The sequence below is a fragment of the Chrysemys picta genome, chromosome 8 (assembly GCF_011386835.1).
Source record: "Chrysemys picta bellii isolate R12L10 chromosome 8, ASM1138683v2, whole genome shotgun sequence".
Classification (NCBI taxonomy): domain Eukaryota; kingdom Metazoa; phylum Chordata; order Testudines; family Emydidae; genus Chrysemys; species Chrysemys picta.
Genome location: NC_088798.1, coordinates 29,230,069 through 29,244,774, shown reverse-complemented (window position 1 = coordinate 29,244,774; position 14,706 = coordinate 29,230,069). Strand labels below are relative to the sequence as shown.

The window sequence follows — 14,706 nt, the reverse complement described above, 5'->3', positions numbered from 1 at the left end:
TGGGGATGAGGAGTTTGGGGTGCAGGAGAGTGCTCCAGGCTGGGATTGAGGGATTCAGAGTGTAGGACGGGGATCGGGGCTGGGGCAGGGGGTTGGGGCGCAGGGAGAGGCTCAGGGGTGCAGGCTTACCTCAAGTGGTAAGTGGGCGGCACTTACCTCAAGTGGCTCCCAGAAGTAGTGGAATGTCCCCCCTCCAGCTCCTATGCCGAGGCATGGCCAGATGGCTCTGCGCACGGCCAGGCAGCTCTACATGCTTCCCTGTCCGCAGGCACTGCCCCTGCAGCTCCCATTGGCTGCTGTTCCTGGCCAATGGGAGCTGTGGGGGCAGTGCTTGGCACTGGGGCAGCATGCAGAGCGGAGGCCCCTGGCTGCCTCTAAGCGTGGGAGCTGGGGGGAGAGGGAGCATGATGCTACTTCTGGGAGCTGCGTGGCGCAGCCCCCAACTCTGCTCCCCAGCTGGCACGGGGCAAGCCCCAGACCCTGCTCTCCAGGAGGAGCTCAAGGACCAGATTAAAACAGCTGGTGGGCAGCATCCAACTTGCAGGCCGTAGTTTGCCCACACCTGGCTTAGATACTACAGTAAATATAAAAGAGAGAGAGGTCTGCGGTAAGTCTAGTACTAATAGTGCTATAAGCATACTTGAAAAAGTTTCCAGAGCCCCAAAATATTATGAAGGAATGAAATACCATCATCGGGTAATGACACTCCCAGTAATGCAAGCCTTTGGGAGCTCCCCAAATAATATGATTTTAGTCTATTCTTATTTCCTCCCTGCAAATGTAAGATGTAGAAAACAGCCTGGCCAATCCTCTTATAGGAGGAGTGCAGGTTATGTGCCTTACCACTCTCAAGAAATTCTGTAATGTGAGAGTCTGCAGCTTGTTAAATGCATCTGTTTCTGTCTCTTTTGTGAAGGTGTCCTCAAGGATTATCTAAGAGAGCTGCCCTCTCCCCTGATAACTAAGCAGTTGTATGAAACAGTGTTAGATGCCATGGTGAAAAATCCCTTGAAAATGACAGCGAGCGGTTGTGAAAATGACCCAAGTGACTCTGAGCATACGGTGGCCCTTCTTGATTGTCTGCCAGATGTTGAAAAGGTGAGTACTATTGGACAGCTAAAATGATAATAAATCGCCAATTGCAGAAAGGGAAGGAACTCTTTTTATTAGACTACACATAAATGCCTCTGAGTTCTTATGTTTTCTATTTGTAACCCAAATACCCACTTGATAGATAACACTTTCAAGCTGTCTTTTACTTTAGGGTCTGTATTGCTGGGTTTAACTTGTACTTTGTGTGTTTTACCTCTTCCGGTGTACAAAATGGAATTAAAAATGCATAAGGGTATTTTTTAAAATTGTTAAAAGGGAGATCCTGACTATGAGCTGTATTAAAGTCCCATCGCCATTTTTGTTATCCTGGGTATCCTAGCCAATGCTTACCTGAGTAATTGCATTCTTCTCCTCTAAACATATGAGATAGGACTATAAGCTACCATATGTTGTAGTGTAATAGCTGCCGTGTTCCATCCAAGAGAATACTGCAAACAGCATATCCTGGACAGGCAAAGTGAACCCTGTATATAGATTGTGGAGTGCTGTGGGAGGATTCAGTCTGAAAGGCACTCTGTAAATCCCTCTTGCTGAATTATTATTATTATTATTATTTATTAACAACAGTGCAATAAAACTTTAACCTGGTTTAATGTTGGCATAAATAGATTTTACAAGAGCAAAAGTTAAAGGTTATTAACAGAAAAACTAAAGAATGAGAACTGACTTGATTGTTTAATGTGTATACTGTAAAGGGACAAGCAAATTGCTTTTATGCAAAGTAGAACATAGTAAATGTTTAATTTTTAGCCAGCAAATGTGCTTGTTAAGTATTTTATTACCTTTAATTTAAAAGATGAATTAATGTTCCTTTAAGAATTTTTTATTGATTTGATTGCCAGCTGTTTGTTGGTTTTTCACTTTTGTGTTGAAAAGTGCCCAGAATTCAGGATGGATGCTTCAGTAATAATTAAAATAATCCCATGGACAGCAGCTAGTCTGTGTTGCAGAAATGAATGCTCATTCTCCATCGAGGAGGACTGCATTTGAGGTGGTGAAAGGAGCAGGTCCTGCTTCTGTGTTTGTACATCTGTTCTGTTCTCTAATAGTTCAAAGGCTGCTTAACTTCTTGGTCCTACGGTTTAACACATAACATTACAGTACCGTTGCTCTCAGAGGTGCACATCCTATGGCAGGGGTGGCTGAGCTGCATGCGGCTCTTTTACGTTAAAGTGCAGCTCACAGAGGTCCTCCATATATCTTCCCCCATTCTCCACCTACCTCACTGGGCTGGGGGGAAGCTTGTGGCTTCTGCCCTGCGGCGTGTTGGTGGGGCTTCAGCCCCACGGGGCATGACTGCCAGGGCTCAAGGCTTCAGCCCCAACACTCCCCTCCCTGCGGGCTGAAGCCTGAGCCACGGCAGGCACACCCAGCTCTCAAACTTCTGAAGATTATCGTATGCGGCTCGGCGGGTTAGTAAGTTTGGCCACCCCATCCTATGAGTATGTGATGTATTGCCTGAGGTACCATTCTCTCTTCCTGACGATCTGTGTTCTTCAGGAGAGATTAAAGGAGCAGCCTTGAACATTTTGAGCAGATACTAACCCCTCATTGGGGTGTTTATGGGGTTGCACATTCATAAACAAAGCCCTTTTCTTCAAGATTACAACTATTCCTAGAAGTTGCTCTTCTAACTAAGGGGTGTAGTACAAAGGACTTGAGTGTCCATGGCTGACAATCCAGCAGTTTTAAAGAATTCTCAATTCATGTAGGGCCAGATTCGGCCATCTATAACGCATGTTGAGTAGTATTGTATTCTCCTTGTCCCACTTTGTTTAGTGGAACTAGCACTGGGGTAAGGAGCTAGACAATATGAGTAAAAGCACCAGATGCTAGTCCTTAATGTTAAATGAAAGACACTGCCCCTTTGCAAAAGAATCTCTGGAAGCTAAGCATTTTGAATGCTGAAAAAGACGTAATTCTAATAAGTCATTTCCACTTAAGGCAGACCTGGGTGGCCAAAAACTGGATAGAGGCCAATTTTTATTTTTATCAAGCCAGACTGACTTCTTGTGTCCCTGCTGCTTCTTCAGTTTCTTTCCTTTCTCTGGTGTCCTCTTTTCACTGTAAGAAAATCTATACACATAGATCAGAGGTCATGTAAGAGAGAATTTTTTTACCCAAGACATCTGTCTTAACCAGCCTGCACTGTAATGGAGTCCAATACAACTTGATGTTCAGTGCTTAGATACTGCAGTGATTGTGTTATAGAATATGTGACAAGTACCCTTGAAAATAGCACTGTTAAACAACAGCCAAAGGATGATAATGGACTGTATTTTTGCTTTATCTAGTTACCTGAAACTTAACTCTTCATTTTAGGCAACCCTAAAGATGCTGCTGGATCACCTGAAATTGGTGGCGTCTTATCATGAAGTAAATAAGATGACGTGCCAGAATTTAGCTGTGTGTTTTGGGCCTGTCTTACTGAGCCAGAGGCAGGAGACCTCAAACCATAATAACAGAGTCTTTACAGATTCAGAAGAACTTGCTAGTGCCCTGGACTTCAAAAAACACATAGAAGTTCTTCATTATTTGCTCCAGCTATGGCCAGGTAATAAAGTTTATGAAAAAATTCTGTCTGATGAGAAAGCAACGTCGTCAGATCCTAAAATATAACCAAATCTTTTACTGTGTGACTATAGAGTGTGGTTTACAGGGTATACAAACGGTATTGGGACTCTTCTCAGTTATAGCAGCAAAGAATCCTGTGGCACCTTCTAGACTAACAGGCATATTGGAGCATGAGCTTTTGTGAGTGCATACCCACTTCTTTGGATTTATGGGTGGGTATTCACCCACGAAAGCTCATGCTCCAATACTTCTGTTACTCTATAAGGTGCCAAGGGACTCTTTGCTGCTTTTACAGATCCAGACTAACACGACTACCGCTCTGATACTTCTCAGTTATAGGTTAATATGTCACAACATACAACTTGGTGATTAAAGAGACCACAGTAATTTTATTATCTATTGTATCCAACTGTTGTTTTATTAAAATGTATCATTTAGTGGGAGATCCTGTGCTTTGGTGATCTCTCTACCAAATGAAAATGACAAGATTTAAAAGTGCACATACAAAAAGCTGTTTTAGTGTCTTTTGTGTAGTGTTCTCAAGCAACTATGATAATAAAAATAGACAAAAGGTAAAAAACCTCACCTAATGGGGTAATGCTCCTACACATGACCTAACTCAGGTTTCTGCTGTGTTTGGCATTTTACCGACTTTGGCCTGAACAGGTATAGATTCTTTTGGTTTTATGGCTTCTTAAATTGCATGGACAGACCTGCTGAATTATTGTTGTTTGTATTACAGTAGTGGCTAGAAGACCCAGACAGAATTTGAGATGCCATCTGTACAACTATGTAGCAGAAGGCTTTGGGGAGATAGGTAATGAGCCAGTTTCTGAGAGGTGCAGGGCACCCATAACTCCCATTCGCTTATTGCGGGTTTCATGTGCTTAGCAGCTCTTGGGAACAAGCTCTAGTAGAAGGGAAGTGAAACTTCGATATTTTTAATGAACCTGCCAGGATGCAAGTGAAGGACATAGTTCTGTTCAGATCTGGGCTTCAGAGGTAGAAGGATGTTGCCAACTTCTCATTTCCTAAGGTATTCAGAGACCTGATCAAAGCCCGTTGTAGTCAATGGAAAGACTTGCATTAACTACAGTGGGGTTTGGATTAGGCCCCTTATAAATTATTTTTGAACTTTTTCTCCTGCTTAGTAGCTAGTTATTGAGCTGGAGTCTCCCCTTATGAAAACCCTGCAGTAATTCACAGTAACAGGCTCAGCTATTGTAGTCTCAGGGTTGTAAACTGGAGTTTGAGAAAATTACGGGGGGGTCTTTAGTATCTTTTTATAATAGTTAAATATTCCCTGGCCAACAGAATCCATCAGTCACCTAGAGATACGTAAGTGGGTGGAAGATGAAGGTCTGCTATATCTCTTGTTTCCTGACATGAACAATCATTGAAGCCCACTTAGTTTCATAGTAATCTGATTTGTGACAGTGATCAGAAGTAATCTCTTCCATTACCTACCTGCTTGTTAATACGTGTTTCTCAAATGTGCACAGAATGAACATTTTTATTTTTGAGATTGCAGAGGTTAACTATAGTGATTTCATGAAATATTTTCTCATCTGTTTTGCCTTTAGGACATACTAAAGCCTCTTAGGAAACTTTTGATTTGCGTTAAAGTATCCATTGAAATATGGGATAAAACTACTTGATATGAGGTTTAAACTAACTGAGATTATTTTTTTAACACAAACAGAAGAAATCCTTGTTCTTTTATGTAAGATTAACAGCAGATATACAAGAAATGTCTGAGGGTATGTTGTGGCATGTGTTCGGGATGGCAAGTGATTCAGGTATAAGTGAAGTATGAAGGACATCATATATTCTGCATATGCCACGCTTATTACAGAAAATCTGTTTCAGAAATGTTTGAGAATAAATATTTGTGTATCCTTTTGCCAATAAATCCTTAATACCAAGAGTCAAAATACAGGACCTGGAAGGAGAGGAAAATCATAATTATTACAAAACCTAAAAATTTACCTAAAATAGTTTCCCCATACATCATCATGTCACAATTGAATTCAAGGTTGATATCTATCATCTGCTTAGGATAGAATAAAAATGCTATACCTTTTAGAAAATGGGAAATCTCCCCTTTTCCAGTGATGTATAGCAGTGGTTCTCCAGCTCTTTTTATCTGCAGACAACTCGCAACAGAGAGAGAGCTGCCCAATTTCTCACTGGATGGTTCTGAAAGCATTTAATTCCAGAAACCACCAGGAAGGAATCCTGGAACTCAGGACTGTGTGAAAGAAAAAATTAAATATTTCTCTGGCAAGTTGTGCAAGAATAAATAAATAAAAGTTAATGGCCGTTTGAAACTATTTTAAGTTTAAGTTGAAACCGTTTTAAGTGTTTCTCCTGGAGGGGGAGATGGATTAGCAGACAAAGTGCAGGTCAGGCATATGGGCACAATGAATGCAGTCTGCAGTTTACTACATGATAACTACATAAGTGGGAATAAAGGTGAACTTCAAAAGTTTATTAATGTTTTTGTTTTTTAAGATCACAAATATATTTACTAATATATTTTGAAGTAAAAGTATATGGAAATCCAAATTTTTAAATATTAATCTTGTAACTCCACCAGCTGTACCCTAGCTCAGTGGTTCTCAAAGCCGGTCCGCCGCTTGATCAGGGAAAGCTCCTGGCGGGCCGGGACGGTTTGTTTACCTGCCGTGTCCGCAGGTTTGGCCGATCGTGGCTCCCACTGGCCGCGGTTCACCGCTGCAGGCCAATGGGGGCTGCAGGAAGGGCGGCCAGCACGTCCCTCGGCCCGTGCCGCTTCCCACAGCCCCCATTGGCCTGGAGCAGCGAACCGCGGCCAGTGGGAGCCGCAATCAGCCGAACCTGCGGACTCAGCAGGTAAACAGCCCGGCCCGGCGTGGCCCGCCAGGGGCTTTCCCTGAACAAGCAGCGGACTGGCTTTGAGAACCACAGCCCTAGCTCACATTTTCTTGGGGGAAGATCTCAAAGTGGGTGCTGCTTTATCTAGCTAGTAACTTTGGTTATTATCTGTTGAGAATCTTTAGAATGATTGACTGAAGTAAGAGAATTGTTTGAGAAGGTGTAATCTGTCTTTGGGTGGAGCTGTGAAATGCGAGGGGGTGAGATGAATAAACAAGTAGAGGGAAACATGAGTCTTCTGCAGGCTTGTTTGAAATTACCACAAAAAATTCCAAATTTCTGAAGAGCTATGGAGAAGTGTTTTTTAAAAGTACCCCAAGGTTTCCCATACTACATTAGATACTGATCAGTATAAATAATATTGTGGGACAGACAGTGACTCAGCCTTCGTGCATACCTCTTTATCACTATCACAAGAAATAACTTCCACCCTGGGAATATCACTAGGATCAGTGCTGCTACTGCCAAAAATGTTTGGCACAAAATCACTCTGCACCGGAGGCTAATGCCATTTTAAGGTCTACAACAGCTGCAGCACTCATCTGTCTGTGAGCACCTACTTATGCTTTATATCCTGGCAATAGAAACAATGAGTTTGTTAGGAAATTTAAATTGTGTAGCGGAAGAATAACCCAGTATAAGTATGCAAATTCTCATCTGTTCGGTTTGGGTTGTTTTGTTTTGGATATTGAAATTTCTAATGCTCACTGCCAGTCAGATATTCTCAGACGTTAGACCAGCACTTTGTGGGGAGCCAGTGTTACTTCTGACTGTCACAGCGATCTTATGAAGCCAGTCAAAGGGCCTGAGGGGATGTCCCCATCAGAAGAACTGGAACAGCTGCTTATCAAAAAGATAAATGGCAGTGCTTGATCTTCCATATTCTTCTGGTCGGACAATGATCATGTCATGGCACTGCCTCCACACTCGGGGGGCCAGGATTCCCATTCCTTCAAGATGTAACAAATGTACACCTGTTTCATCATGGATGTGCTTTAGCATAACGGCTCAACAGTCATTGACTAATACTGGAGCTGCCTGCTATAGGTTTGGCTAATTCAGCCTACAGAAATGAAAATGTGGGTTGTATTTCTAGTTGCAAATTAAGGTGGGATTTGAACCAATAATGTACAGTACCTTTGGTTTACAAGAATTGTGCAGAACAATGACTACAATGAAATTAAAGTAAAATATGAATGCTTAAATGTAAATCATTCTTCTGAGGGTAAAAAAAAATTTGACTCAAGAAGGAAAGAGCACAGTCTAGTCTCTTAAGCTTAATCTTCCTGTAGATTTAGCAAATTTGATAATAAACATGTTGTTGTGCAATACTTCAATTTCCTTATTTTTCCAAGTGAAAACAAATGGTCCTTGTTCAGTGGGAGAGTGTAAAGCTGGCAAGTTATTGTTAACCCATGGACGCTTCATCTTAATGGAGCAAAGTCCAAACAGAAAGACTTTTGTTAACGTAAAATAAAACAAAAAACCAAAAAAGTTATTGAAGATTACTGTGGTATACCTAAAATGAGACTAATGTCTTGCATAGAGACCAGTTATGGGTCCAGAGAGGAGAACATTTGAGACCTCCTAGGACTGAGACCTTTATGTGTCCCTAGCCTCTGTTTGTCAGAGGGTGGAGATGGATGGCAGGAGAGATATCACTTGATCATTACCTGTTAGGTTCACTCCCTCTGGTGCACCTGGCATTGGCCACTGTTGGTAGACAGGATACTGGGCAGGATGGACCTTTGGTCTGACCCAATATGGCCGTTCTTATGCTTAAATATAGAGGACATTAATTAAAAAGAGACCGAGTTGGAATCTTCCTGATCTCAAGGTATTTGTGTATGCTACATTTCTAGCAGTGAAAGAGAATGCATAACCTGCTTGTTTAATTTCAAGAGGTAATAGTCCACTGCACAGCAGAAAGAAGTTCAGATATTTAGGAGGCATGGGTCAGTAAAAATATTTGTACTGTTTACCATAGGAAGCCGATAACAGAGGAGGAGTCTTAGTAACTTATGCTGTGTAATCATGAGTTCAGGTAACAAACCGTCAAACCTGTTTGAGTGTATTTTATCTTTGACATGGAATTATGGCTGCTTAGATAAATTAATACAAAAGAGCTTCTATTGGTAGTGCATAAAACTTCGGACAAAAGAGAAATGCAAGAGTTCAACTCTGATGTGCCTTCAGCTTCTCTAGGTGTTTCTCGAAGTGGTATTTTTATTGTGTTTTTAACCTCTACATGCTGTGCCTGTGTTTTGTTGCACCATTTAGTTTGGAAGAGGCCTGTGAGCTAAGCTGTTTGCTTTTATTTGACCATAGCTAGATGGTGATTAACTCAACTGCGTGAGTTAATCAATGCTCTGGAAGTTTTCTGTTTTTAAATAGACTTTTTCAGTTGTGGACTAAATATGGCATGAATCTTCAAAACTGGGCCTTCCACTAGATTTTCCTTTTAATCTAAGTGATGTCAGACAATGGCAGAAAAAAATAATAGTGGAATGTGTTGGCCATAAGTTTGCATGTATTAATGCATGTTTTGAGTATGTAAAGTAGAGTGAAATAAATGGACAACCTTTCGTTGCTGGTCTCTACTAGCAGTATGATTGTTATGATTTTCATTAAACTTCTTCTTTGTTCTAGTGCAATGTTCAACTGCCAAAGAATCAACATACTCAAACATGTTTCCAGGGAACCAGTCGTCTTTGAATTATCTGAGACCCAAGAAGCAGCGACCTCAGATGTTGAATTTGAGCAGTACTGAAATGTCAGGGGTACTTAGGCCCAGACCAGCCAGATTAGACAGTCCCTCAAGTAATCGCTATGCAGGAGACTGGAGCAGTTGTGGGGAAAACTACTTTTTGAATCCAAAGGAGACCCTAAATGAAGCAGACTATGATGATGTTCCTTCAGAAGATACAGAAAGTGGGGAAGATTGCAGCAAAGTAGATGGACCAGATAGACTGATTGAACACGCAAAATCCATGTCTAAAGAGCATACATTTCAGACCTATTTGACAATGCAAACAATAGATTCAGCAGTGGACCACAGAGTAAACCTCAAAGACCTGCAAGAAAGTATAGATACTCTGATAGGAAACTTGGAGCGGGAACTCAACAAAAACAAACTAAATATCACTTACTAATTTTCTTGCATGATACCTGCTGTTGATACCTCCCTGTTCCTCCACCCGCCTCCTCAAAAAAGTCTGTCTGTCTGGTTTTTCTAATGCATTGTGGAATAATCTGTGGCCTCCCTTCGATAAACAAATCCAATTTAGCCAATCCATTATTGTGGATAATTTTTCTTCTCATTAGAAGAATACATTGGCCTCACCCTCTGTGGTTTAAGTTGGCCTTTTAGACTATGCGAAATGATGTTAGGAAGAAGTGATTTCCCCCTCACCCCGTCAAGGTACTATGCACTTATGAAGCTTGGACAGTATGTGACAGGAGATAAGGTGCCATCTTTGTCTGCTCTGTGTAGCAACAGCACTCTTCGTTCCTGAAACTTTATACCTGGTACGGACATTCCTCTTAGTAGAGGATTAGTGTTTCTTGGCCTGTGATTTGCAGCATGAACTTTAGGTAGATCCCATTCTACCATCTATGTCACCTTTTCATTTGCAATGCAAAGGCTGCTATGAAAAAATGCTTTTTATACATATATAAAAGTTTAGCTGTACAAAATATTATTGTATTCCTGTATTAACACTTTTCAGTAATTATTTAAACCTGCAAAAGTTAAATATTTTTCTAACCTTGTTTGTATATATTTATGTACATGTTTGTATAGTTATATTGGGAAGCGGGAAATCTGAATTAGATAAGGAAACCGTTTCTAAAAAGCTCCACATTGTGATGCCAAAATAAGGATTCGCTTGAGCAATGTAGCATTTGATTTTACGCACAGAAATATGTGCCGAGAGAGAGGACATAGTGAATGATTAATATAAATGACCTTGTGTCACATGTTGTGCTTCAGTTCACAGCTGTTGACTATTAACTACATTAAGAAACCATCCAGTTTAGTTTTAAGTAGTATTCCAGCATTTCCTAAGTGTTTCCAGTGAACCTGTCTGTTCCCTTTAAAGGTGCCCTTCAAGCAAAGAAGGGGGATGGAAAGGATTGTGCTATTTATTTTTTTTAATCCTTTCTGATGTATGAAGAAGGTCTGAAAGGGTTTTGGGTTTTAAAGCTGTTATTTGGGGAGGGGGTGTGTGCTTTTTCTTTTATCTTAGAAATAGCAGACTGTTAAATCTTTAATGCCTTTGGAAGTCATCTTGCATGATTCAGATGTTCATTGGGAACTTGGAGGTGATAAATACCTATGAAAGGCAGTCGTATGACACCCCCCCCCCCATCAGTGTTTTAATTAAATAGGTGTTAACTGAAACAAACAAAATCAAGAGTTTTAAACAGTCAGAATGAAAATCACATCCCCTCTCAATCAGATTTCATTTCCTTGGTATCTGTGATCTCATAATATAGTCATACCTCCCATCAGCTAGAGTCTTCCATGGCAGGCAACTGAATTTCTAAAATAAAAAAAGCTGAGAATTTTGTTTAATTTTTTTTTTTAAATCCCAAGCCACCTTTGTAACATCATAACAAGCAAAAGGGCACAAACCCATTGTTTTTCTTTTATAGGTCACAGCATTTTTACTGGGAATTCAAACATCCAGTCTTAATCAACTAGCAGTATAGGATTTAATTTTCTTGTTTCTTTTCACTATGTCCGCATCCTTCCATATCTTTCCTATTGCCCTGTAGTAAGTGCTTTTAGCTAGTACATACTTCTATATATTGCCAGGTTTTATAATTATTTATTTGCAGTAGAATGGCATTGAGAATTAGGGTACAATTTTACTACCTTTTTCTAAAGGAATATCTTAGCATGGTTTCAAATGATTTATTCATTCTCATTAATTTATTTTTGTTATAAGTGTTAAAATATGCAATACAATATTGTTTTAAATGTAAATTTAATCTGACACATTTATCAATAAATCAATGTATTTTTTTAAACTTTTATACAGAATGTGTATAATTTTAAAACTATAAATTTTAATTCGAAATAAAAATTTGAATTGAGAATAAAATGTGATCAAGTCTTGTAAGTGATTATTTAAAAACATACTTTAATTAAAGCTATCTACTGTACACATGCTTTGGCAGAATATATTATTTGCTCGATAGATACTCTAGTGGTTTGCAGAATTTTTTTTTCAGTCACTCGGAGAATTTTGTTTTCTAGATTGCATTTGCATTCATATAGGATTTTTAAAAAATTTAATGCAATAGCATTTGTAGATCTGTTTTTGTAAGCAACTTTGAAAAGCAGTGTTTTTGATGGCAGTTCTTGGTATGTTACAAAGATATGTTGACAGTTTTGGTTAATCGGTTTCCATATTGTTTGTATAAATATATTTAGCATTAAAATATTTTTGTATAAATATTCTTTGGTAAACCAGACTATTTCTTACATTCTCTGTGTTTACAGTATAGACTACAAAAGGGTCCATTATGCAAAAGTATTTGGTGGAAATTTCTTTCTTTTTTTTTTTTAATGTACAGATGTATTTCCTAGGCTGAATAGTGCATTAACATTTTATGCAGCAAACACATTGCTTTATCAAAATTAATTTAAACTTTAATATCTTAACAACATTAGAACACAGTAATCGGATGACCTGTAATGAATTACTTGAATTAATGTCAAGCTCATGAGTTGTTTAATTATACTAACGCTTCCCTTTTCAGAGATCTTGTATAAGGGATCTAACTGCAGGTAAACAAAATTAATTTTGCAGTTTGAATGATTGTGGTTGCCATGTTTGCTTTTAAATGGGTTATGACAACATCCTGTAATATCTTGGTGTCCTGTAAACATTTTGTTTGTTATATACTGTGCCTATTCACAAATCTGTTTATATAATATTTGTTCAAGTTGCATCCTTCTGTCAGACTTAGCGTTGTAAAAGATTCTTAAAGAGCTGGATTAGTATGTGAATTCCCCATGACCAGGGAAGTTAAATGCAGGGATTAGAAGAGCGTAGTTCTAGCAAAATGGAAATTAGCATTTCTTCTAATAGATAGGTCTTCATGGCATACAAGAGATGAGCCTCAGGTTCTGCAGTCTTTACTCAGGCAAAACTCCCAGTGAACTCCATGGATAAGCCTTGAAACACTTATTTAGTAATAAACTACAGTTTCTTGAGTTCCCCATTTTTGTGTGTTTTTTCCAGTACAGTTCATGAAGGTGGTAGTGCAATGGTTTGCACTCTGCAGGGCCTCTTACTACCAGAAGGGATGTAAAAACTAGATTTTACAGCACATAATATAATTCACAAGCAGACTGTCTTTGAGCTTTGTGGCCTTTCTACTGTCCCAGATAATGAAGAAGTTAGATGCAAATGAAGATAACACAGAAACATGTCAAGAAATCTTACCCAACTCACAAATACGCAAACTGCTTTCCCATAAGAAAAGTGTGGTCATTTATATATTTGTATACGTGTCTGTTGATGCACACACAGCATGCCTGGGGAAAGCACCAATCAAACGGCTTAATTTACAGTCCAGTGGAAATAGGAGAATGGTACCGAGATCTGTACTTCTGATAATGCTTATCCACTGTCTTACAAAATGATCACAACACTGATCAGTAGATCTCAAAGGTAAGTACCATTTCGCATATGGGGAAACTTAAGACACAAAGAGTTTAGCTGATTTGCTCTTGGACATACAGCAAGACAGTGGCAAAGCTGGGGCAGAACCCAGGTCTCCTGACTCCCTATCACTGATGATGTCCACTTAGCTATTCTGTGTCTCTGGCAATATGCATCTCAGTAGCCATAGCGATATGCACCTGCTTTGTGAAGGAAACTTCAGCTGCTTCCCTCAGAACAAAGGTATTTATCAATCATTGTTTGCCGACACTCCTACCCTGGCTGAGCTAGTGGATATCTCTGTCTGAACTTGAAGCAGTTGGAGAAGTAAAACTGGAATACTTCCATTTAGACATGTTAAGGTTGATCGGGAAGCCAGGCCCCTCTCTGGGCATTTATTTACCCCAGTTTGAGGAAAGGGTGAGGTTAGGTCTGGTTGCTGTGAGATTTCTGATGCGAGCTTCTCCAGGCTGGAAGCAGAGAGAATCTCCACTCAGCTGTTTTGTTTCCTCCACAACAACTGGAGCAATGACATTTTTGAAGCTGGTAGTTCTCAACTTCTTCCCAGTCTCCCTTTGGCAATCACACTGACAACTAGGCTGCTTGGTGATTTTGGGACAACATGAAAACAAATTTGTTTTCGGGGGGTATGATGTGGCAGCTTGGTTAAACCTCTACTCTCCAGAGCCCAGTTTGTTTCTGTGCTGTTTATTTCCACTCTCTAGGTATAGGCCTTTACGTATCTTACTGGTGACTATCCCGACCATAGCTTCCACAACTCTCCAGGTCACGTTGCACTTTGGTTCTGCACTCTCATGCATTTGCGAACCTTCTTATTCTGTGGTCATCTGCAAATATGAGCACCATTGAATTTGTTCTAAAGAAACACCTGACAAAGCACTGCCCTTATTGCAGCTTGTTCTTTCCTTTTTCCCTTTCAGTTTAATTGATCAAAAAAGCCTCTGGAGACCCAGAGTGCTCCACCGGGCTACAACTGGCAGGAAGTAGTATTGTTTCAAGACTGTCAGATGTAAGTGTAACTACTGAGACACTTGGAAGTTCCAGTTTGCGAACTACTCATAAGCAATTTATGAAAGTCTGTATTAACTTTGCACAGCGACCATGTAGTATGTGCTGAGAGGATCAAATAAATATGGAGTAAAAGAGTGGGTGTCAGTAAAACAAAAACCACAACACTCTGATGTTTCCAATTAGGTGTGTGCATGCCGTGTGCACAGTCGTTGGAAAGTTTTTCCCCTAGCAGCACCTGTCGGGTTAGCGGTGGAGCCCTCTGGAGTGGTGCCTTCATGGCGCCAATTATATGACCCTGCCAACCCAGCCCCTCCTCAGTTCCTTCTTACCACCAGAGACCGTCATTGGAACTGCGGTCGCTTGCATAGCAAGTGCTTCCCTTAGTGTTTATAGT

The 14,706-nt window shown here is 40.1% G+C and overlaps 1 protein-coding gene across 6 annotated transcripts in view; it reads left to right on the top strand.

Moving 5' to 3' along the window:
- Positions 1 to 11,772, top strand: part of SYDE2 (synapse defective Rho GTPase homolog 2) — a 50,656-nt gene extending 38,884 nt beyond the window's left edge. For 4 of the 6 annotated variants that reach the window (XM_065554152.1, XM_065554151.1, XM_065554149.1 and 1 more), the window contains 3 exons: positions 917 to 1,098; positions 3,436 to 3,667; positions 9,253 to 11,716. In XM_065554152.1, coding sequence (XP_065410224.1) covers positions 917 to 1,098; positions 3,436 to 3,667; positions 9,253 to 9,755 — 917 coding nt within the window. In that variant the 3' untranslated portion in view covers positions 9,756 to 11,716. Of the gene's footprint in view, positions 1 to 916; positions 1,099 to 3,435; positions 3,668 to 8,590; positions 8,648 to 9,252 lie in introns of all 6 variants that reach the window. The other 2 variants (XM_065554150.1, XR_010589675.1) reach the window with 2 other exon arrangements.
- The last annotated feature ends 2,934 nt before the right edge of the window (positions 11,773 to 14,706 follow it).